General features: G+C 36.7%; 1 protein-coding gene across 1 annotated transcript in view; it reads right to left on the reverse strand.

Annotated features, from left to right (window-relative positions):
* The window catches only part of LOC109675910 (glutaredoxin domain-containing cysteine-rich protein 1), a 109,410-nt gene extending 87,420 nt beyond the window's left edge, over positions 1-21,990 (reverse strand). The window contains exon 1 of the mRNA XM_074041100.1: positions 21,607-21,990. Coding sequence (XP_073897201.1) covers positions 21,607-21,990 — 384 coding nt within the window. The remainder of the gene's footprint in view (positions 1-21,606) is intronic.
* Positions 21,991-23,333: the final 1,343 nt, after the last annotated feature.

Raw genomic sequence — 23,333 nt, forward strand, 5'->3', positions numbered from 1 at the left:
CATACTGACAATTATCTTGCTGGCATAAAAAGTTGCCATGCCAGCAAAGGTAATTGACTCTGAGGATCACATTGAGGTAGAACTTCTAGTCCACATATGGGGCAGGGATATGTTTTGCACTCTTGATGCTCAAATGAGTTTAAAAGGAAATGGGCAAGTACAGCCCAGTAAGAGCACAGTGATTACAGCACAGACTTCAGGGACTGACAACATGGGTCACCATGTAAGCCGCCAAGAAGAGCTGAAGTGCTAACTCAGAGAAGGAGGGTATAAAATGGATAGCAAAAGAAGATGAAAGTAAACAGTGGCTATCACTTCCAGACCAATAGCACTTGAGGAGCTGTAATTTATCCCACTAACTGTAGCAGGCTGTGCCTAAATGGAATTTACTTAATGGAGGGAAGCGAGTAAGCCTGAAGGATACATGAGGTAGACTGTGGTGATGTTCCCAGACTCCTTACAGGGCCCATGACCCACTCCTCTGCCACTGTAAACACTGCTGGCCAAAGCTCATAGCCAGTGACCAATGACAGATTGACACAGGCATATAAAATGCCAGCCCAATCTTCATGGTGGGGCCAAATAAACTCAACAAATTGTATCCCAGAGAATCAGACCACTGATGCTGGTCCTACCTTGTTTACCCTTCTTCCCTGTCCTAACCTGCTTCTTTAGTGCTCTTTATTCTGAGAGTACTGCCTTAGTAAATCCCTTCTTACAAAAATCCAATCCCGGTCTCTGCTTCTAAGGGACTTAAGACAAAGGGATCGCTGGGTTAGGAAATAGGGAAAATAATAGAATTTCAGGTAGCAGACCAAATAGAAGGCAAAAAATGTTTGGGGACAAATGTCTTTTCCTTTGTCCTTTAAATTATTTGTTTTCAACTTACATCATCTAAAATGAGTCAAAATTCACCTTTACAAGTTTTCTGTGAGAAGTAAGTAACAGTATTGTAAGAGAGATAATCATTTCTCACACATGGGCATTTAATAAAGGGTTGTTCTTATTATTAATAGTATGTTTTCAAATAATACAGAAATAAAAATGAACTTGTTTATGACTAGCAGAACCAGGGGAGCTGAGGGGGCAGTGCTCAGAGGCCTGCTGAGGGAGGGTCTGCATGCAGAGAGGCTTTCTAGCCTGTTCTCAAATGTGAAATGAGTTCCAGCCAGCTGACTGAGGAGCCGCTGAGGTGACTGGCTTCTGAAGCAAAGAGGAAAGGAACGCACTGTGGGAACGAATGCAATGACTCTGTAGTCATGTGTCTTATATTTCATTTTGTTTTTGATTTAATGTAGGACCAAAAAAAAATAAAGCCAGATGCACTGTTTTGAGGTAGTTCCTTTCTGTTTTAGGTTACTCAGGTTAGAAAGAATGTAACATGTACCTTTTCTTAAAAAAAAATTATTTTAGTAAGGAAGAATCAAACCCAGGGTCTCATGCACGCTAGGCAAGCCCTCAACAATTAAGCAATATCCACAGTTCTTATGCACCTTTTTAAAAATTACATAATTAACATCCTGAAACAGGTACTTAAAACTATTTTTGCTGAAAAGCACTGACCCTCATTTGGCCCCACGAATTAACAAAAAGCAGGAAAAAGTTTGGCATCTCTTCCTCCATTTTGTATCTGTCTTTGCTCTGAGCTGTTCCTTCTGCAGTAACTTTGCAATCACTTTAGACTCTAGGAAGGACAGGACTGATGATAGCATCTCTATGACAAGGGAATAAAACTATCCCTAAGGAAAAAAAGTTTCCTCAGACAGACCACCTGCCAGGTAACAATGATTCACGGTAACAACTTCTGGGGAACCCCTCCCAAAACAAGTTCTGAGATAATGATCCACCAGAACACAGCTGACTGTTTAATAATTATATCCCTTTAACACCCTGCCCTAATTCTTTGTCTGTTTAAAGCTAAAGTTCATATCTATACACCGAAGACAGCTAAAGATGAACCAAAATTTCGTCTTCTCATGGCTGCTCGTGTCACATAAAAAACCTCCTTTCTCCGCCCTTCACCAGATCTCTTTACTTGGCACATAGGAGCAAGTGGCCAGACCTGATATATGACATCCCAGGAATCTGGGCCTGCGGCATTTCAATCCTACCATAGATAGACCGGGTAAGTAGTATAGATAACTATAGATAAAAGATATAACCAATATATGAACACTTTATTATTATTTATTAAATAAAACTTGCTTACCAGTCTTTATGTTATTTGAAGTTTCTGCAATTGAAGTGTTAGAATAATTGAACATGTCAAATAAAAACCTCTGGCCTTGGAAAATACAGATGGCAGCAAGATATCAAAAGTAATGAATACTGAAAAAATAACTTGAAGAAATGAAAAAATATTATAAGAAAGCAAGAACAGACTAAAGATACATATGTAGGTTATAAAAATAAGATCACTATTCAAGTACTTTTGTAATTCAAGTAGCATGATCCAGTATGGGATCAATTACAAAAAATTATTTCCAAGTTCTTGGATGATAATATGGCAGGCATGGTTGCTTGCTTATCCAACAGCTACTTCCAACCCTGTCCTCCCTTGGTATCTTCTGCCATTATCACAGAGTCAATGCTAGACATGCTCCTAGCCTCTTATTGTAACAGCAAGTGGAACTGTAAAAGAATGCCCCTGTGAAGTTTCTGGAATTTTTTCACCTTACTGATAAAACAGACATATCTGTAAGGAAAATTCTCTTTTGTCACTTCTCTTTCTATTTTCTACTTGGTTTGGCTTTAAGTTTTAGTGGCCATTTTGAAACCCTGAGCAGACATCACAAACAAGCGAAGGATGACAGAGCAGAGTAGCAGGAAAGTCTGGGTCCTTTCTCATGTTATCAGTCCCTCAAACAACCTCAGTAACTGCCTCATATGAACTTCATATGTAATGTAATGAATGCCTGTGCATTTTAAGCCACCCCTATGGCTTATAACTGAACATGTATCACTGGGAGAAAATAATCCCTGGATTGGTGCGAAAAAGGCATGAGAAATCAATGCAGACTGCAACTAAAGAAGAGATTGAGTATGCCTCTACCCAGAAGGACTAGGAAAGATTTTCAGCGTGATGGGTGATGGGAGGAATACTCATATACAAAGCACATGGATGATTAGCTGAGCTAACAGGTATGGAGCCAAGTGTAGCAGAGCCAGCCTGGAAGACACTTGGCCATGTGGACAGGGGAGGTGAAAATCAGGCAATCCAAGAAAAAGGTAGAGGTAGGGTCCAGAGCCAAGGCTTCTATCAAACAGAAGGAATGGTCTTAGGAAAACAGTTTTGTGTGGCCAGGGCAGAGCCAAGGTAAGAGGCAGCAGCTGAGAGTTCCCCAAAGGAAGTGAGTTCTGCTAAGAAAGCTTTCACTACCATCATGCCTTTCAAAAGTGGCCCAAGACTTCTCACAGAGCCTTAGATTTAAAAGATTGTGTTTGAGGAAAACAAGATCACTGTAAGATTTACCGAGTTGAGTCAGATGTCTGTCCTCTGCCCCAAATAAACTCCTGAGAACTTACCATATTTTATATTAGCTATGCAGTTTTTTATCATCTAAGATCAAACAAGATTCTCTGAAGACACAAAGCATGCTTTATTCATGTATTCACTCTCATGGCCTAGCAGAGAGCTTAATGGTATCTGATTCACAATTTGTTTGGGAGACAGATAATAAGAATAATAGCAGTATTTATTGAATACTTTTAATGTGCCAAATATTGGGCAAAATGCTTCATACACAATAGTTCATTTATTTCACAGGAAATAGCTACTGTCATTATCCTTACTTTACCAATCAAGAAACTGGGGTTTACAAAATTGTATTTTCCCAGAATAGACAACAAGGAAATGGTAGATTACATTTGAAATCCTGTCACCTTCCTGTGGACAACAGTGCTGTATTCATTACTGAAGGGAAAGTTAGCACATTAATCATATAAGATACCACTAAAGAGTAATCATATTTTTCTATTGTTTCCCTCACAAAAAAAAGTGGGGCTTTGGTTCCTAAGCCTTAAATCTTCCTTTTCTCCTGAGAATAACTGATAGAGCTATGCTTTCTAAAATCTGGACATAAAGGCAAAGAAGTTGGAGAGTCCAAGTCTTGGAAGAAGCAAAAGTTGGGCATCTGGGAAAAGACTGATGCAAAGTACATGAGAGCTGTCTACAGTGTCAGTACAGTATCATGGGGCTGGAGGAGCAGTGACAAAGATGGATCCACTAGGACCCATGGACCAGAACCATCCCTAAGTATTCCAGGCACTCCCCTTGTAAACATTTATATCATGTTGTTAACAATGAGTGAGAAAAGGGTCCCGACTGATGGCTAATACAGAACTTCCAATCCCACTTACAAATAAGAGCCAGAGCCACTTTCAATCTGATTTATAAAAATCAAGTCAAATGATTTCCCTACAGCAGAAGGAAGGAAGGTAGGAGGAAGACACATTCAAGGAGTATTGAAAAGTACCTAGTCTCCAACACAGGCTTTGGGTGTCTTTCATTTCTCATAATCTCCTTCCACCAAATTCTTTCTATGGGGGTATAATCTCACCTCAAGAAATCCTTCATAAAAATACTTTTAAGAATTCCCTGAGAGTATCAACTTGTAACTGATCAAATAAGGGGAAAATACTGTCCTTGAAGGATACTGAAGTCAGAAGTAAGAAGATTTAAAAAAATGACAGGTGGAAGATTTTATATATATACATATGATTTTCATGTGTGTGTGGGGGGCGTGAAAACCCCACAATTAGAAGAAGAGCCCTGAAAATTGGAGTTAATTTAGAAAATCTATAAAACTGTGTCCCAAATTTCTATTATTTAGTTTTCTGTGTAATTAGAAAGAGAAGTGGTATCCTCAGTAAAGGAAGGTTAGTTTTGATGTTGTATTCTCTTAATAGATGTTTGAATATTTCTTTTAATTGAAAAATGTACATGGTTGTACTACTAGGTATGAATTAACAAGCACTCAAGGAAGTAAATCTTCAGCCTTCAGGCTCTTCAGGCTCCCTTTGGATTGCAGTGAAGCTCTATGGGTTCTAGAATCTTCACTACCACTACAGTTGAGTAGTTAACTATTGACTCAATTGACTCCACAGTCTTTTTGCCATGAGAACAAGCTATACGCTTCGGAGATCATAGTTATTGTACTTAGACTGTAAAAATTAGGATAGTCTTAGTTCATATTCAATAACAGAATTCTATAACAGAATACTTGAGACTGGGTATTTATAATGGAAAGAAATTTACTTAGCCTCATGATTCTGGAAGCCAGGAAATCCAAAATTAGGCAGCTAAACCTGGAAAGAGATTCATGCTGCTTCATAACATGGCAGAAGATAGAAGAGGAGAGGGAGGCATATGAACATGAGAAGAAAGAGGCCAAAGTCCCATCATAGCTACCAATTTTCATGAGGAAGGGATTAATTCACATATTAATTCCATCACAATAATCCCAAAGTCTTAAGTTCAAAGTCTCATCTGAGAGTGAAGACAAATTCCTTTGAGCTGTGAGCCTGCAAAATCAAAACCAGTTATCTGCTTCCAAAATGCAGTGGTGAGACAAGTATAGGATAGACATCCCCATTTTAAAAGGGGGTGACAGACAAGAAGAAAGCATTAGCATGCCCCAAGTAACTCTAAAATTCAAGAGGGCAGACATTAAGTCTTAAAGGTGGAGTATAATTAATCTTTTGCTCCATGTTATACTTCCTGGGCACATTTGGGTACCCCAACTCCCTATGACTCTGCTGGGCTTAAGGCAGAGATGAGGCAACAAGGAAATTAAAAATAATTAGAAAATATTTTAGAAGTCCAGATTCAGGAATTAAATCAGAACCAGGAAATAAAAGAAAAAAAAATCAGAACAGCGAACTCTCCTCCCATTATCCTACCTTTTAGATGGTAAGAAGATACAAACTCTTTGAATAAGCAGAGAGACAAAAAATTAAAGGGTACATCTGGCAAATGGATGCCTTAAAGTTTCACCTATTGTCCCTGTGTTTTGGATAAGCCTACGTCCCTGGTCTCCATGTTTTTGAATAATAACAAAACCCATTTTAGCCATGTTTGGGGTATGATTTTTCCTATGTGTGATAGTCCTGTGATTTGCATGGAAACTGGGAAGGTTTGGAATTCAATTCCTCTTATCCTTGTCTCTGATAATAGGCTCAGTCCATGCTTCAGCTCTCTTGGATTGGAGTTTCATGCTGGGGCCTGCAGCTTTCCCAGGTAGGCAATGAACCCTGCTAGTGGATCTACAAATTGTGCAGTCTCAAGGACAAGACCCCATTCCTATGGTACCACTGGGCATTTTACTGATAGGAACTCTCTGTGGTGACTCCACCCCTGTGGCAGGTTTCTGCCTGGTCCTACAAACTTTATGCAATGTCTTTGAAATCTAGATGGAGGAAAACCACGCCAACACAGCTCTTGCGTTCTGAATGCCTGAAGAATTAGCACCACATGGCCACTGTTACCCATTACAGAGGGGCAGCCCAAGTCTCTTGAACTATGGCCAGGGCCAAGTAGTGCTGCACAAGAATGCAGAGAGAAGTTCTGAGATGATCCTGGACAGTGAGCCTATGGAGGGTCCTCTGAAAACACTGCTCTCCAGCAGCTCTGGGGTTGTGCCAGGAGGGGGCAGACTATAAAATCTCTGAAGCTCAGGCACTTTCCCTTACTTAATCATTAGCACCTACCTTTCTATTCATGATTTCTCTAGTAACTTACTCTTCTCAGTCACACCCTGTTTTGTCTCCTTTACATAGACAGACTGTGAATTTTCCAAATTTTTACTTTCTGCTACTCTTTTAGCTAAAAAGTATGCCTTAAATAATTCCTTGATGGTCTTATCTTTGTGTATACAGATAAAAGGAGCCATACAGCTCTTTGAGAATTTTGCTACTAGAGATACTTCTGCCAGATGTCCCATTTCATCACTCTTAAGTTCTGCTTTCCACAAAGCCCTCAGTAATGGACACAATTCAGACATGCCTTTGAAACTTTATAACCAGAATGGTCTTTATTCCAGATCTCAAGAAGATATTACTCATTTCTTTCTGAGACCCTACCAGAATGGTCTTAACTATACATATTTCTTTTCCTTTTTCCTTTTTTTTTTTTTTCAGTGTTAGGGATTGAACTCAGGGCCGTGCACAGGCAAGGAAAGCACTCTATCATCAAGCTGAGGCAGGCTAGACTTAGGGAAAGTTCAGGACTCATAAAAAATATATAACTTAATATTGCATTTCAGATTGACTATGACCTGGCTCAGGGACAGCTCAGACACCCTCACCTGGCCTGGGGACTGCCCATACCCTTTCCTATTCATTGCTTATTGGTTGGGAACCACCAGGTTCCTCCCTTTCCATAGGTCAGCATAAGTTTTAAAAGCACCTGGAGAAGAGAAGCATGCTCTCTCTACTTCCAGATTCCACCTGATTCCACCATGGTCCCCTTTGTAATTACCTTCCCTAACTTGCAATAAACTCCATTTATATCCACGTGTGTTGCTATAGATTCTTCCACATGGGACACAAAGAATTTGGAAATCTTCTGATTACAGACTGCACTGTTTCTGTTAACAAAGCCACATCACCAGCCTTGCTGTCCATATTTCTATCACTGTTCGGATCATGACCACTTAAGAAATCTTTCCTTAGTCTTCTATATCCTTTAGAGCTCTCTCACCAGAAATGTCCGGAAAAATCTCTTTATGGCATTCTAATATTTTCCTAGCATTCACTTCAGAACTCTTCCAGCCTTTACCCATCACCTAGTCCCAAAGCCACTTCCACATTTTCAGGTATTTGTATAACAACAGCCAATTTTCTCAGTACCAATTTTATGTCTTATTCATTGTCTGTTGCTATAACAGAATATTGAGACTGGATAATTTATAAATGAAATGTGTTTATTTAGCCTCATGCTTCTGGAAGCTGGGAAGTCCAAGAGTAGGTGACCTTATCATTTGAGGGCTTCATAACACAATAGAAGTTAGAAGGGGAAAGAAAGAATATTCTTGCACATGAAAATAAAGCTGAACTGTGATACCCAACACAATTCTATGAAGAAGGCATTTGTCCATTCATGAGGACTCCATTCCCATGATTCAATTCCCTCTGGGTTCTATCTCCCAACCTACCACATTGAAAAATCAAGTTTCCAGTCCATGAAATGTAGGAAGACATAGTCAAATAACAGCAAGAGCCTGTGAGGACAAATGATTTCTTTTCTGTATGAAACTAATGGCATAGTAACAGTAATGCATAAGGGTAGCTCATTTTTGGGCTTTTTGTCAACTTGGTTCTTTTTTTATTGTTATACTGGGGGTATAAAAGTAATTCTTAAAGATCTTAATAAGAGGGAGCCTATGGAGTCCTCTGAGGCTGATACATTCTATCACAACCACATTTACTTCATTTTCTCTGTCTTCTTTCCATGTATTCCATGTACTCCTCCTTTCCCTAAAACCACTAGTTTAATTTTATTTTGTTCTGGTAGTTACTAAAAACACTTGCATCTTTATTGGGGGGTGCTTAATTTCCTTTAAATTCATTTCTTTTTACTCACCTGATATCTATTGTTTCATTCTAATAATTTGCCATAATCAAACTGTGTTCCATCGACTCATAGGTAAGGTATGAAGATGTGGTTATATTCAAAACAAGAATCCCAAAAGATTTCAATAATACGAACTCAAGAATATGTTATTCTCACAATGAAAAATGCATTCAGTTCATCTCCAAGAGTCCCCATAGGCTTCTCAGTTCCATCATTGCTCAAAAGTCTAGGTTCAAAGTATTCTGTAAGACTCAGGGAAAACTCTTAGATCTGAGACCCTGTAAAAATCAATAAACAAGACAGAACTGGTGGTATATGCCCAAAATCTCACTCAAGAGGCTGAGGCAGGAAGAATGCAAGTTCAAGGATTATCTGGGCTATGTGGCAATTATCTGGGCTATGTGGCAACTCTGAGACCAACCTGGCTACAAATGAAAAATAACACAGAAAACATGTTATAAACTTCTAACATACAATGGTACAGGTTAGATATTCCCATTCCAAAAGGGAGGAATAGGACATAGGAAGAAGGGATGGGACCAAAGCAAGACCAAAAGACAGCAGGAAAAATATTAAATCCTTTAGCATCATGTCTAGCATCTGAGGCACATAGTAGTGTGACATGAAAATCAAAAGGCTTGGGAAGCCCATCCCCATGGCTACAGCTCACATGACCACTTTCTTCAGCTGGCTCTGTTCATTGCCTATGGTTTTCCATGGCAGACAGTTCACATTCCTGGAGTCTCTAACTTCCTGGGATCTCCACTGGAGCTTCAGAATTCACTCTTATAGCTTTATGCATAGCCCTTTTGGAAGCTAACTGCAGAGATTCTGATGTTGCCACATACTGCCTGGTTTCCCAGGCATTCCTTTGAAATCTGAATGGAAGCTTCTTTGACCCCAACATTTTGTGCATTTTGCATACCTGCAAAATCGGCATTACGTGAATAATGCCACAGTCTGCTGCCAACTTAATCAATGGCTGGATCTGCTTGGACCATGCTGAAGCAGCCTCTAAGTATCTGTATAGTTGATCACAGTGAAACAAATCATAAGGAAACAGCTTTCTAGTCAGTCCCTTATGAGCAGGGCACCCTAGAGCTGTCTTCTCAAAGTGAAGTCTTTCAAATGTGTTTACAATTTTACACCTTTGAGCCTGAGATGGATGGATTACAATAAATTCCTGAGATACCCTCAAGGCATCTTTCCTACTGTTCCCTTGCAAAGTACTTGGTTTCTTTTTAGTGGCACTACTCTCTTTAGAAGCAATATTTTCCTTGGTCTCAACTTTACATGTGTTTCTTTTCTAGACAAACTGCAAAATTTTTAAATCTTTCTTCTCTGCTTTTTGTTCCTGGTTCTTGCTGTAAGTGTGGTTAAAAGAAACCAGCAATACCTATGACACCACTTAAAGGTCTTAAAACTTCTTCTGCCAGATTAATTAGCTCTTTGCCTTTAAATTCAACCACACACAAAGTCTCATGGCATGGATAAAACAGAGATACATTCTTTGACAAAATGTATAATGAACGGCCTCTAGTCAAATTCCCATTAGAGTCTTTGTTCCCACCTAAAATCTCATGAGTACAATCTTTACTGCCTACATTCTTCTCAGCATTCTGGTCTTCTAAGCTTACACTAAAATCATTGGTTAAACCCCACTTATAACATTCTAGGGCTTCTCTAATCTGTATTTCCACACCTTTCCAAGCACTGCCTGAGAACCAATTCTAAAGGCTTCTAAACATTTTCAGGTATAATCACATTAATGACCCTATTTCTCAGTATGAGTTTTTCTCAGTTAGTCAACTTTCTGTCACTGTGACAAAATATCTAAGGGAAAAAAAGAGGTAAAGGCTTATTTTGGCTCATGGTTTGAGAGGCTTTATTCCATGGTCACTTGTTGCTTCTGGTCCCATGGCAAAGCAGAACATCCATGGCAAGAAGTATGTGGTACAGTAAAGCAGCTCATTGCTTGGAAGCCAGGAAGCAGAGAGAGAGTGGAAGAGGTAAGGAACAAAATATCCCATTCAAAGGTATGCTCCAGTAACTACTTCCTCCAACTAGGCCATGCCTCCTAATGTTTCCCTCACCTCCCAATAGGACCACCAGCCCGGAACCAAGCCTTCAACGCATTAGCCTTTGGGGATATTCACACCCAAACTGCAGCAGAAGATTATCCTGGATTACATAATCCTGGATTATGCAATTATAAAGGCCTATGTGAGGTAAAGGAGAGAAAGAAGTTGGTGATAATGTAGACATCAGAGTGATACAGGGCTTTGAGTCAAGGGATGTGGAAAGCCACTAGAAGCTGGAAAATGCAAGGCATGAACTGTCTAAACCTCCAGTGGGAATGCCATTCTGCCAGAGCCTTGATTTTAGCCCACAAATACTCGTGATTCTGACTGTAATTATAAAGAAATGCAACTGTGTTGTTTTAAGTCACTAAGTTAATGAATATTTATTTCCGAAATAATAGGAAACTAATATCCTGGGTGAGTAGTAATCTTTGTTCCTGAAAATGAATACTATAGACTTTAATGTTTACATAACCAATGCAATTGATCTAAATACCAAAGATCCTATTCTTTATCAGGAGAAAATTTTGAGTCCTCGATAAATGAAATGCTGTGTTTACTTGGGATAGTTTTGAAGGAGTTCAGCATAATCTTAGAACATGGAAGGTAGTGACTTCTGCCAAATGCTTCACAATCACTGAGCTGACAGATGTCAAAAGAAAGTGCTTATGAGATGCCCATGAAGGAATAGGAACCTGGATTCATACCATAGGTAATATGCAGATAAAACAGCTAATCTGTGGCACAGTCTGATTCTGGGACTCTCCATGTTGGCACTGGTTGAACTCATGTAGGCTCTCCACTTTTTATGCCCACCAATTTCTCCTAAGGTCATAGCCTGTCCAGTTTTTCTCCCTTCCCAACTAGGATAACTCTCATTTAATCTCCACTAGTTTGGTGATCTAAATCCCTCCCTAGTCTCTTTCCACTGTCCTTCAATAGCATAATTCTCTAAAACCTTCTCTTTTACCTTATCTCTGGCAAATCAACACATTAGCTCTCACTACTCCATCCTCATTGTGGACTAACCAAGCGTCTATAGAGTTTTCATTTAGAAAAGATCTTCAATTTGTTTACCATTCATTACATAAAAGACACAAAAAGGAAGCAACTTAACTTTTCATGACACATTTGTTGTTTAGAAATCAGTAAGCTAAGGAATGTTCTATTATTATTTATTTTATTAGCTTCTTAGGAGGATTATAAGAAAAATATACTTCCATTTTTCCTTTCTGATGAAATGTTCTAAGGTATTATTTGTTAGCAATTAGATGAGGCAATAAATTATTAGAAAAATATGCTTGAACAAAGAAGTGTCAAATCTTGAGTACATTTGTACACATAAACAAAATTCTCTTAATTAAAACTTTCTGCATGACATTTTATTTAGTTCAGAATTTTTTAAACCCCTTCCAGGAAATAATGATTATGGGATTAATATATTTATATAATGTGTCAGTCTATAGACTATTAATTATTTATGTCACCTTTATTCAAAATGTAAAGTACTGAGTCCCAGAGAAATTATCAGAAATTATCCTGGCATGTACAAGCCACCAAAAGATGTTTGTCTTCCCCTGACATTACACTATTTTTTTTTTTTTTTACAGTTTGGTAACAAATGTCCCATCTTCAAGCTCACTGATTCTTTCTTCTGCTTTATCAAGTCTTTTGTTAAAGCCTGTTGTTGAATGTTTCAGTTCAGTTAATGTATTCTTCATCTCTAGGATTTTTATTTGAAAGTGGTTAACTTTTATTTCTCTGTCAAACTTCTCATGTTGTTCATGGATTATTTCCCAAATTTTATTTAACTTTCTATCTGTATTTTCTTGTAATTCCCTGAATTTCTTTAACAGAATTATTCTGAATTCTTTGTCTGTCATTTCATAGATCTCCTGTTCTTCTTGGTCTGTTAATGCAGCTTCATTAGTTTCTTTTGGTGTTGTCATATTTCTTTGATTTTTCATAATCCTTGTGTCCTTATGTTGATGTCTGCATATTTGATGAGATGATGACCTCTTCCAACATTTGCAGGTATTCGCAGGTGGTGACAGACTTTTATTAGTTAGTCTAGCCTGGGATTCTGGATGGGCCGGCTGGTTGCAACCCCCAGCATTTGAAATTATCCAATCAGAGGAGAAAAAGAAAAAAAGAATGAAAAGGAATGAAGAAGAAAGCTTATGGGATTTATGGCATAGCATATAAACAGCAATGTATAAGTCATCAGCATTCAGAAGGAAGAGAGAAAGAAAAGGGTAGAAAGCTTATTTAAAAAAATAATAACAGAAAACATTCCAAACCTGAAGAAAGATATAAATATCCAGGTACAAAAAAATCAAAGAATGTCAATCACATTTTATCCATATAAGACTAGCAGAAGCCATTTTATAATCAAAATGTCAAAGATCAAAGACCAAGAGAGGAACTGAGAAAAGCAAGAAAAAGGCAGCAAATCAAATAAAAAGAAATTCCAATTCCAGCTAGCAGCAGATTACTTAACAGAAATCTTACAGGCCAGGAGGGAGTGGGGTTAGATATTCAAAAGACTAAAGGAAAAATAGTACCCTACCAATCAAGAATACTGCACCCCAAAAAGCTGTCATTCAGATATAAAGTAGAAATGAAGACTTTCTCAGACAAGCAAAAGCTGAGAGAGCTCTTCACCACCAAGCATTTCTTATAAGAAATAATAAAGAGAGTTCTCCAAGTTGAAAGGAAAGGATGCTGATGGGAACATGAAAACATCTGAATGTATGAAACTCACTGGCAAAAGTAAGTATTCAGCCAAACTTAGAATCCTATAATATTGTAATAGTGTTGTGAAAACACTCACAACTCTTGTACAAAGGTTAAAAGGCAATATTATAAAAGGGAATAACTACAAGAATTTGATAAGTGATATGTGATATAAAAAGTTACAAATTATGACATCAAAACTCAAAATTATAGAGGAGGCAGTAGAGTAAAAGTGTAGTTTTTATGACTGAAGTTAATTTGCTACTAGGTGAAATAAGTTGTTATATCTAGGAGAGATTTTTGGTAAGCCTCATAGTAACAACAAAGCAAAAATCTATACTAGACACACTGAAAATGAAAAGGCAATGAATAAAAACATACTACTGGAGAAAATCACTTAACCACAAAAAAGTTAATAAGAAAGAAGAAATCAATAATATAATCAACTTGAAAACAATAAAAATGGCAGTAGTAAACCTTATCTACCAATAATTACCTTGAATATAAGTTGATTGAATTCTTCAATTTAAAACATAAGATTGCTGAATGTATTTTTTAAAAAAAGATCCAACCATTTGCTTTTTACAAAAAACTCACTTTACCTGTAAGGATACACATAGAATAAATGTGAAGGGATTGAAAAAGGTATTCCATGCAAATGGAGACCAAAAGACAGCAGCAGTGACTATACTTATATTAGGGAACATAAGCTTTAAGAAAAACTGTAAAAAGTGACAAATAAGGTCATTATATAATAATATAAGGACCAATTCAGCAAGAGAATAACAATTGTAAATATATATGCACCCACAATCTGAGCTCCTAAAAGTCTAAAGCAAATACTAATAGATCTGAAGGAAGAGATAGACCACAATACTATAATAGTAGAGGACTTCAACATTCCACTTTCAGCAATGGACAAATCATCCAGACAGAAAATCAACAAGGAAATATCAGACTTAAACTATACTGTAAACCAAATGGACCATTATCTATCTATCTGTCTACCTACCTACCATCTATATAAACACATTCCATCCAACAGGTATAGAATTCACATTCTTTTCAGCTACATACACATGGAACATTTGTCGGCCAAAGAGATATCTACACTCTCATATTTTTACAGCACTATTCCCCATAGCCAAAACATGGAATCAACCTAAGACTTCATGGCTAGATGAATGAATAAAGACAATGTGTTATATATTGACAATGGAATACTATCTGTCATAAAAATATTGTCTCTTGCAACAACATAGATGAAACTGCAGAACATTATGTCAAGTGAAATTAAGCTAACCACAGAAAGACACCACCACATGATCTCATTCATGTGTGGAATATAAAAAGTAGTTGATTATATTTAAAAAAAGATGGTAAACAGTAGATATCAGACACAGGAGTAATTAGCAAAGAGTAGAGGGTGGGAAGATCTTGGTCAAAATATATAAAATTAAAGTTAGATGGGAAGAATATTTTTAAATGGCCAGAATAGGAAAATAATTAGAGACAGAATGTAGATAAATGATTGCCTTATGCTTAGTTTGTGGAGAGAGGATGATCAGGGATGAGTGACTAAATAGACATGATGTTTCTCTTTTGGATAACTATAATGATGGCTGCATATCTCTGTAAATATCCTAAAACCATTGAACTGTATACTTTAAATAGGTGAATCAAATGATATATGAATTACGTCTCAATAGTGATATTTTTAAAAATCAAGCTTAGAAGCATCTGATGTTAATTCCCCAATTATGCAGTAACCACGGGCTGCACATAAAAGTTTATTAGGCATTTACAAGTCATCTTGTGGAATCCATGGGTTTGCTCAGCCTGTTGTTCTACAGTCAGAGTTCAGATAGATTCATAAGATTAAGTCTGGGCAATGAAAACCAAGGTTGCACAAATTTAAAAGTCATGATGACACAAAGATCCCAATGAATAGAAGAGAGAAAGAGATTTGTTGAGCTAAGGAAAAAAAGCTTTAATAAGATTCAGAGAACTTGGATAACTTGGATTCATAAAATTTGGATCACTGCTCATGACCAGCCACTGTTACTGACTTCTGGACAGTTGTAAGATTAAGATGAGAGTCATTAATTGTACATTACCCTTCAGCTCTTGGTCCTTGAGACAGAACTAAATTAGAAAGAAAGCAAGAGAAATTAAAAATTAAAAGATTCAGTACAATGAGGGGATAATAAGAGAAAATTAAAAGTAGAAACACATAAGCATTAGAGAAATGAAGAATAGGTTACAGAGAATGTTAAGCAAGGAAACAGAGAGAGAATCCTCTGGAGATGGGAAATGCAGTCCTTATCTGAAATCTTTCAGAAACTGCTTTATATATCCATCCAAAAATGCTACTGAACAATCCATGAAGGTATGTTTGCTCTATGGTAGATATATAATACGTGGTTATTAAATGAATAATTAAAGGAATAATAATGATTACTCACAAGAAAACTAACAGAATGGTGCAAGCTAGCAACATTTCACTATGCAAACTTTAGTCCTATCGAATATAGGAAATTTTCAAATCCAAAACAGATGGAAAAGAGGGAAATAACCATTGTCTAAGAGAATTTCACTTAATTCATTAACTTAAAGAAAGGACATTTATCGAAGTCCTTCTCAGCATCAGTGCCAAATGCTGTGACTAAGGGTACCAAAGTGATAAAATGTAGAAGGTGGTCTGACTATAAAGTCTATTGGTATAAATCCTTTGGAAGGGGCAGTACTGGGCTTTGAACTCAGTGCCAGGCAAGCAAGTGTGAGGCCACTTGAGCCACACCCACCAACACTTTTTGCTTTCTTTTTTTTTATTTAAGATTGGGTCTCTCCCCTTTACTCAGGCAAGCATTAGGCTGCAATCCTCCTACCATTGCTTCCCCCTAGTAGTTGAGATTATACGCATGTGCACCATGCCCAACTTATCCTTTGAGGTAGGGTCTTGCTAACTTTTTGCCTACCTGGGCCTCAAGTGGCAATCCTTCTCTCTTCACCTCCAAAGTAGTTGGAATTATAGACGTAAGCCATCATAACCCATACAAGTTTTTGAAATTGTAAAATATCAGTAGTAAAAATTCTTCTTTGGAACTATTTTTCTTTCTTGGTATTTGGATAATAAGTCAACTAATTTCTTAGTGTAGTTTCCTATATCATTTGAAATTGTATCCAAAATCCTAACATTTCAAGGTTAGGTGTGATCCCACATACCTTAATCTCAGCTACTTGGAAGGCAGAAGTAAGAAGATCACTTTCTGTGACTAGTTGTGCTTAGGCAAAAGCACAAGACCATATCTGAGAAACAAACTAAAGCAAAAAGGGCTGGAGGCATGGCTAAGTGGTAGGGAGCCCTGAGTTCAACCCCAGTTAAAAAAAATCCTAGAGTTTCTTGCCTACTTGCCTATAGGTAGCTAAAAATACATTATTTCCATTAAATGGTTTACATGAGAATTTCTTTGGATTAATGACACTTGAAATTCAACATCTTAATGTTTCTTACATAGAGGAGCTCAAATTACAACAAATTTATTAACAATAATACTATCACATAGGGTTTCTGTAAGGAATAAATATGCCAATACACATAAGTAATGTGAATAGTGCCTGGTATTCAGGAGTATTCGGGAAGTATTTAGTCAGTGTTAGGTATTATCATTGTTGCTTTTACACAGTGGTCCAAATAAATCATCAGGACCAAGAAGTCACCAAGAATATCACTCTGTTTTACAAGGAATATTGTTCTAATGCCAGAGCTAGAGTCAATGAACCAGAGATGGCTTAGTAATAGTGCCAGAATGCTCTGTGAACACCATCCATCCTGAGCACCAGTCATTTCTGCTTGAGGTAGCCAAGTCATCCTCTTCAGGTGTCAACCATTGCAATCTCATGATAATTTAATGAAATATATTATAGAAGTAATGGCTTAGATAATATTTTAAAATACTGTTTGAAATTGAATAGAAGCAATTTAACTTACAGGCCTTCCCTAAATGAAGATCAAATGTCAAACAAATGATAAATTTTAAAACCTGCCAAAAAATGTTGAGGTTTCAAAAAGATACCATGTCATATCATGATGTCTTTAGTCTTTGTAAATATTCATATTAGTCATTATAGCATTTGAAGAGGTAAACTCTTGAGGTTTTGCATTTGGTACTGTGCATCTTTAATAAGCCAAAATAACAAATGATAGAATTTTTGTATTATTAGCTTTGGACCAGGTACTTGATTTCTCTAACACTTAGTTATCAGAAAGCAGGAATTATAATAATATTTTTTCTCCTTCTCTCATAAAATTTTGAGTACAATTAAGTAAAGCAGTGTATGTGAATTCCCCATGCAAAATTCAAATTGTTCTGAAAACATATTTTTTTGTTTTGTCTTAAAATATTTGAATGCTTATAAATAGTAATCAGATGTAAGGTCATACATATATAAGCAGAAGCTATATGTTCATTTCAGTTCTTAGGCAGGAACTACCAAATTATAGTATATGTTGTAATTATTTTCCTTGTTTATATCTACTTTTCTCTAATATAATAATTTTAAATTTAGGTAAGAAGAAATAAAAATTATGAAAATTCCAGTAGAATATTCTAACAGAGTAGACTCACATAGTTTGAGAATAAGGTTAAGGAAAGACAACTGTCTGAAATTTAATGCCATGACTATGAATTTTTAAAAAATAAATAACCTTACTTATCTGTACAATTGATCTACCTTAAGTGGCTTTCGAACTATGTTGTGGCTAAAACCAAGGTTTACCTCAAATTCAATCATGCAAATTGGTAATAAGATATATGAGCTCTACAGTGGTTTTGTAGTTTGTTTTGCATGAATTACAGTGACTAATTTTAAGAAGAAAGCAAAAACTGTTTTGCGTCTAAAATTTTCCATTATCTAGATAGAGCTATCCTTGGAGTAGAATTTCAACAATTGAAACAGAACACCTACATCAGAGTGTACTGGTAAGATTTCTGGGCCTGTTGCTGAATCAACTAATTGATAAGTTAGGATATGAACAGGAGACCTAACTGTCAAGGTAACCTTTGCTCATCTTTGACTCAGGAAAGATCCTCCTGGCAATCTAACCTGATCAGAAGAACAAAACGTACATCAATGCCTACCTTCTTCATTTTCCTCATTAAATATTGAAGATGTAAGTGACATCAAGAAATTTTATTTTACTCTATGGAACTAGACAAGTTTCCTATTTAGACTCTAGATCAATGACTTTCAAACTTTCATGTATGTAAGAATAACCTAAAGAGTTTCAAATAAATGCATATTTCCAGGCCACAACTAGATTGTACTTTTCAGATTTGCAAATTAGCCTCTCTTGAACATTGTCTTCTTGTTATCTCTAGAAAGATAGAAAGTTCAACTTCCTGGATCTGAAGAACCATATTCTAGACCAAGTGGAGGCCTTGAGTAATTCACCAACAAACCAAGTCTACGTGAACAGACATTTGCTCCCATTTTCATCATCACTACCCTTAACCTTGATTAATATTCTGCATCCTCAATTACCCAGGGTTCCTTAGGGTAAATTGAGAAATGAAGAAGAAATAATTTCAATGACTGGTCTCTGCGCAGTTGAAATTTTTTCAAGGTATATGCCGATATTTTATGAGACAGTAATCATAGAGTGGGAAACTAATAGCTAAGAAGAAAAGTGATTAGCATTGTCTTTGAAAGATTCTATTTACATTTAAGGCTTCCTTTCAACTTCCAAGTTGAGTACTTTAAGATTTTATAACTTAAAACAGGAAGAAAAGCCTGACTGTTTCTTCAATCACAGGTCCTTATTCAAAAAGATTAGTCATAGATGATAAAAGAAAAAACAATAAAAAGAAAATAATAATTAGTCATTCATTGAAATCTTAACCAAATAGTCAAGATACCCACTGCTCACTCTTTCCTCTCTCAGAGAAATTACTGAGTTACAGTTACATGCAGTCAAGTTTGCTGCTTCCTCTGCAAGGGGTAGGGAATAAAAAGAGCAATCCAGAGAAAGAGTTATACTTGTAGTGGGTACAGGAGAAATTGAATGCTAACTTTGAATCTCTAGGGCTTCTCTGCTATTGTATTGTGAGAAGGTTGTGGGAACCTATTCAATCACTCTAAGACAAATGCCTAAGACGTAGGTTGCCCCTTAGAACATGTACATCCCTTCCCATTCAAATCAGTTCTCTACACAATGCTGCATAGGTTGTATTGCATAACTCAAAAGGGTGCTGGTCACACAAATGATGATGTGAGTGAACAGTGCCACTGGCAGTGCTGATCTAAAAGAGCTCCTTTAACTTATATTTTGTTATATAAAGATCCAAGAGCATTCATTTGATGCTGATATTGTTGTTGACCAAGAAGAAACTAAAAATGCTGGGCAAAATTTGTGATGGCTTATAACATGCAGATTAGTTTGTTTACACTATCAAAAAAGAAGAAACAGACAGGAAAAAGTCTAACTAAATATCGGAGACTTTGAAGACATCTGTCGGTAACTGCTATTTTCCCTTTAAAGTCTGGGGTAAATGGCATTGTGTTAAATTATTAGAAAAAGACATTTTTATTGAGTTTATTCTCACAAAAGATTATAGCATTATGCATAAAAAAATATGCAAGTAAATATTGTAATCTAATCTAGTACTGAAATTTTAACTTTGGAATTTTATTTATTCCTTATTTGTGAATTTATAGCACTGTCTGAGTAAAGATACCTAAGGAGAATGGTTTTTCTTCTTTAGGTTGTGAAGAGTTAAGATATTTACTCACAAATAATAGGGATTTTATTTTTGGAGATTTGAATAAACAAATGCAAGTCAAAGTACTAAAACCAGTAAAACAGTTTTCTAAACAGCCCTACAAATCATAACCAAACTCAAATAGCAACAAGCTAAGTTAACCACAACAAATGCAAACATTTTAAAAATTGTGACAAAGAATCTTGGTCTATACCTTAATAATAACTACTTTTATGTGGGATGGAACTCATTCCACAAAGGTTATGCTTAACCTAATAGTCCCATCTCTAAAATTTATGCAAGATTGCTCTCGATCTAGTAAAACATGGTCATAAGTTTCTGATTTTTGGCCTTCATCCCACCCTTGACCTATAAACTTTCTCATGAGTAAATTTTATATATGGAAATATCTGCTGGTCCTAACTGCATTTTTTTCCTTTAACTAAAACTTAAATTTGTTTCTTTTTACCTTCATGATTTGATATTTTCAAATACTGCCTTTGAAGTATTGGAGTAACTTTTGTTGAAATCCGTTCTCCCCACAACTCCTACATCCTTATATAATGAAAAAGCATCAAAAAATTGCCAGAAGAGATCTTTTTTTACAATATTGAAAAAATATAAAACGGAATTACAGTGAAAACTATTGATTAGCTACTTTAGTGATAGTGGTTGTGAATTTCATGACTGAAATCATGACAACTGCTTTTAACCCAAAAAATCATTTTACCTAGGCTTCCAGGCAATTCCAAATACTTTCCTTAACATTAGATCATGGTCAAAGCCTCTAGGATCTGACTAACACATTCCTTTAGGATCTATGTGTAGGATCTATCACATTTTAAGGACTAATTATTTACTATGAAATGGGATCTCAGTCTATACATTTATAATTGAATAGTTTTTTTCAAGTACTACTATAGAGTTAGTATAGGTAAGTTAGTGGAAACAGACCAGATAAAACCTGAAACTTCCTCAGGAGCAGAAGGAAGTCACAGTCTTTATACCTTCGTAACTTTCCCATCAAGTCCAAACCACTGAATGCAAGCACTCAGCCTTTTCTGGTTTACATATCCCTATTCATGATGAAAAATGCTAACCTGGTGACTCAAGGATAATAAACCAGGAAGAAGTTAACTTCTAAGTTTTGAGAAAATGCTTTGAACACAATAGCTTGTCCTTTCTTGGCCAAGAAATAAAGATATTGTTTTAGTCATCACAAACCAGAAGAAAAGACCACTTATATGTTAGAAATGTGGCAAGCAAGTCTTGCTTGCCAAGAATAATGGCCCTGTTTTTAATCAGTGGCTGTTGAGACAATGTCTTAAATGGGAAGTGTCTCATGAAGTACAGAAGAGTCATGAATAAAAGAGGCTCACTTTAAACTGGAGAACTGAGAGGTGTTCAGACGGCCAGTTAGAGCAAAGCTCAGGGGCAGGAAAGTGTGACAACTTACCTGTAAGACTTTGGACAAATTGTTAAACAGGGCTTGGCCAGCACTCACTTTGTATTTGACGCCTCTGACGGTGCCATTTTTGCTTAAAATGTTGACTCTTCTTGTACCGAAAGCCTTCTCGCTGGCAGCCCTTGCTAACACCAGCAAGTTATCCTGATCATCCTCCTGCTTATCACCTTCTGATCCTGTGTGGCCATTAGGCTGTCCATCAGAATCACTTAGTCCATCAATCCCACATATACTGGCACACTCAGAATCCAGAGAGCCAGATGGCTGGCCATCTTCATAAACCTCCTTCAGAACTCTCCCACTGTGAGATGATGCGATCCGAAACCGGACTTTCCGTGGCCTGTCACTTTCTGGCTTCATCTCTCTTTTTAACATGGTCACCTCCACCCACATGAACAGTTTAAATAATTCTGGATCTGTTGTTAGTGCACTAGTTGATCCACTTGCCACATAGCAATATCAGAGCTGAATGGAGTGATAGTAGCACTCCAATGAAACTAGCATCAAAAGGAAAGCAGATTCCCAAGAACATACAGTGCATCTCTGATATTAATAATGAATGTCTGTGTGTGCTATGGTTACCTTTAAACTAAAACCTGCAACATGATCCTTGCTTTTAAATATTAAATGGCCTTGGTGGACTCTTAATGGGACAAGTGCAAGAAAGTGGCATGCCATGAAACAGAAAATAAGTGTGGGTCAAGGAAATGAAAGGCTTGAACTTTGAAGCCAATGGTGAGTGTTGAAAGGGATCTTAGCAGCAATAACAGCTCTACAATTTGTTGTCCAGAGAGTAGAGGTCAGAGATAAAATGTGGAATCAAATGTTTACATAGGAGGTGTCACAGTCTTCTAGCACTGCTAATTTCAACTTTTCATTCTCCTGGATGATCTTTCAAAAGGCCAATGAACATGCTATATGCCTGTAGACAGCTATTAGTATTAACCCTTATTAAATATCAATTAGACTTCATCTACATTGTGTAAGGTGAATTTTCAACTTACATCTTCATATCATGGAGTTTTGCTTAAGAAAAGCTTTGAAACAGACTGTGATAAGAAATAACTTTTGGTTGGCTGTGCTCCCAACTTTTGCTAGTAGAAAATGCCTTTCTCTTTGATGGTGGGGGGCAGAGTTAAAGGAAACATGGAAACATAAGGGAAGGATGGAAAATCTCCCAAGCCAGCCAGATAAGCCAAACCAATCCAGGTGATCAGCACTGATAGATATTACATCCCAGTCACCCATGCATAGAGAAGGGTCCTCAGTATGCTGTACTCAGTGTATTTTCTATCATTTTGGCAAGTACCCCAAGCTGTTTGCACCTCCAAAGGAAGGATAAGAAATTCACCCATACACTGTATTTCAAGTTTTATTATTTATACTTTTTAGAACCAAGTTTACATTTATTTTAGAAAATAGGAAAAGATGAAAATAAAAGTAGTGAATAGTCTCATTAGAGATATTATGAACAGTGTATTTTCTTCCATTGTGTGTGGATGATCAAAAAACTGTACTGTTCTACCTCTTGTATTTAAGGAAAAAAGAAACCAATGCTCAGTTTTTTCCAAAGGGAGATGAGCAAAAGTTATATATCACTTATGAACCAAAGCAGTTAAGACAGAGAGTGAGCTGTCTGTGTTAATTTCTCTTCTTTCCCCCTTTTCTAGTTCAATGACCTCAGAGAAATATTGAAGCAAATACTAAGTTGTCAGAGT

This window comes from Castor canadensis, chromosome 9 (assembly GCF_047511655.1).
Source record: "Castor canadensis chromosome 9, mCasCan1.hap1v2, whole genome shotgun sequence".
Classification (NCBI taxonomy): Eukaryota; Metazoa; Chordata; class Mammalia; order Rodentia; family Castoridae; genus Castor; species Castor canadensis.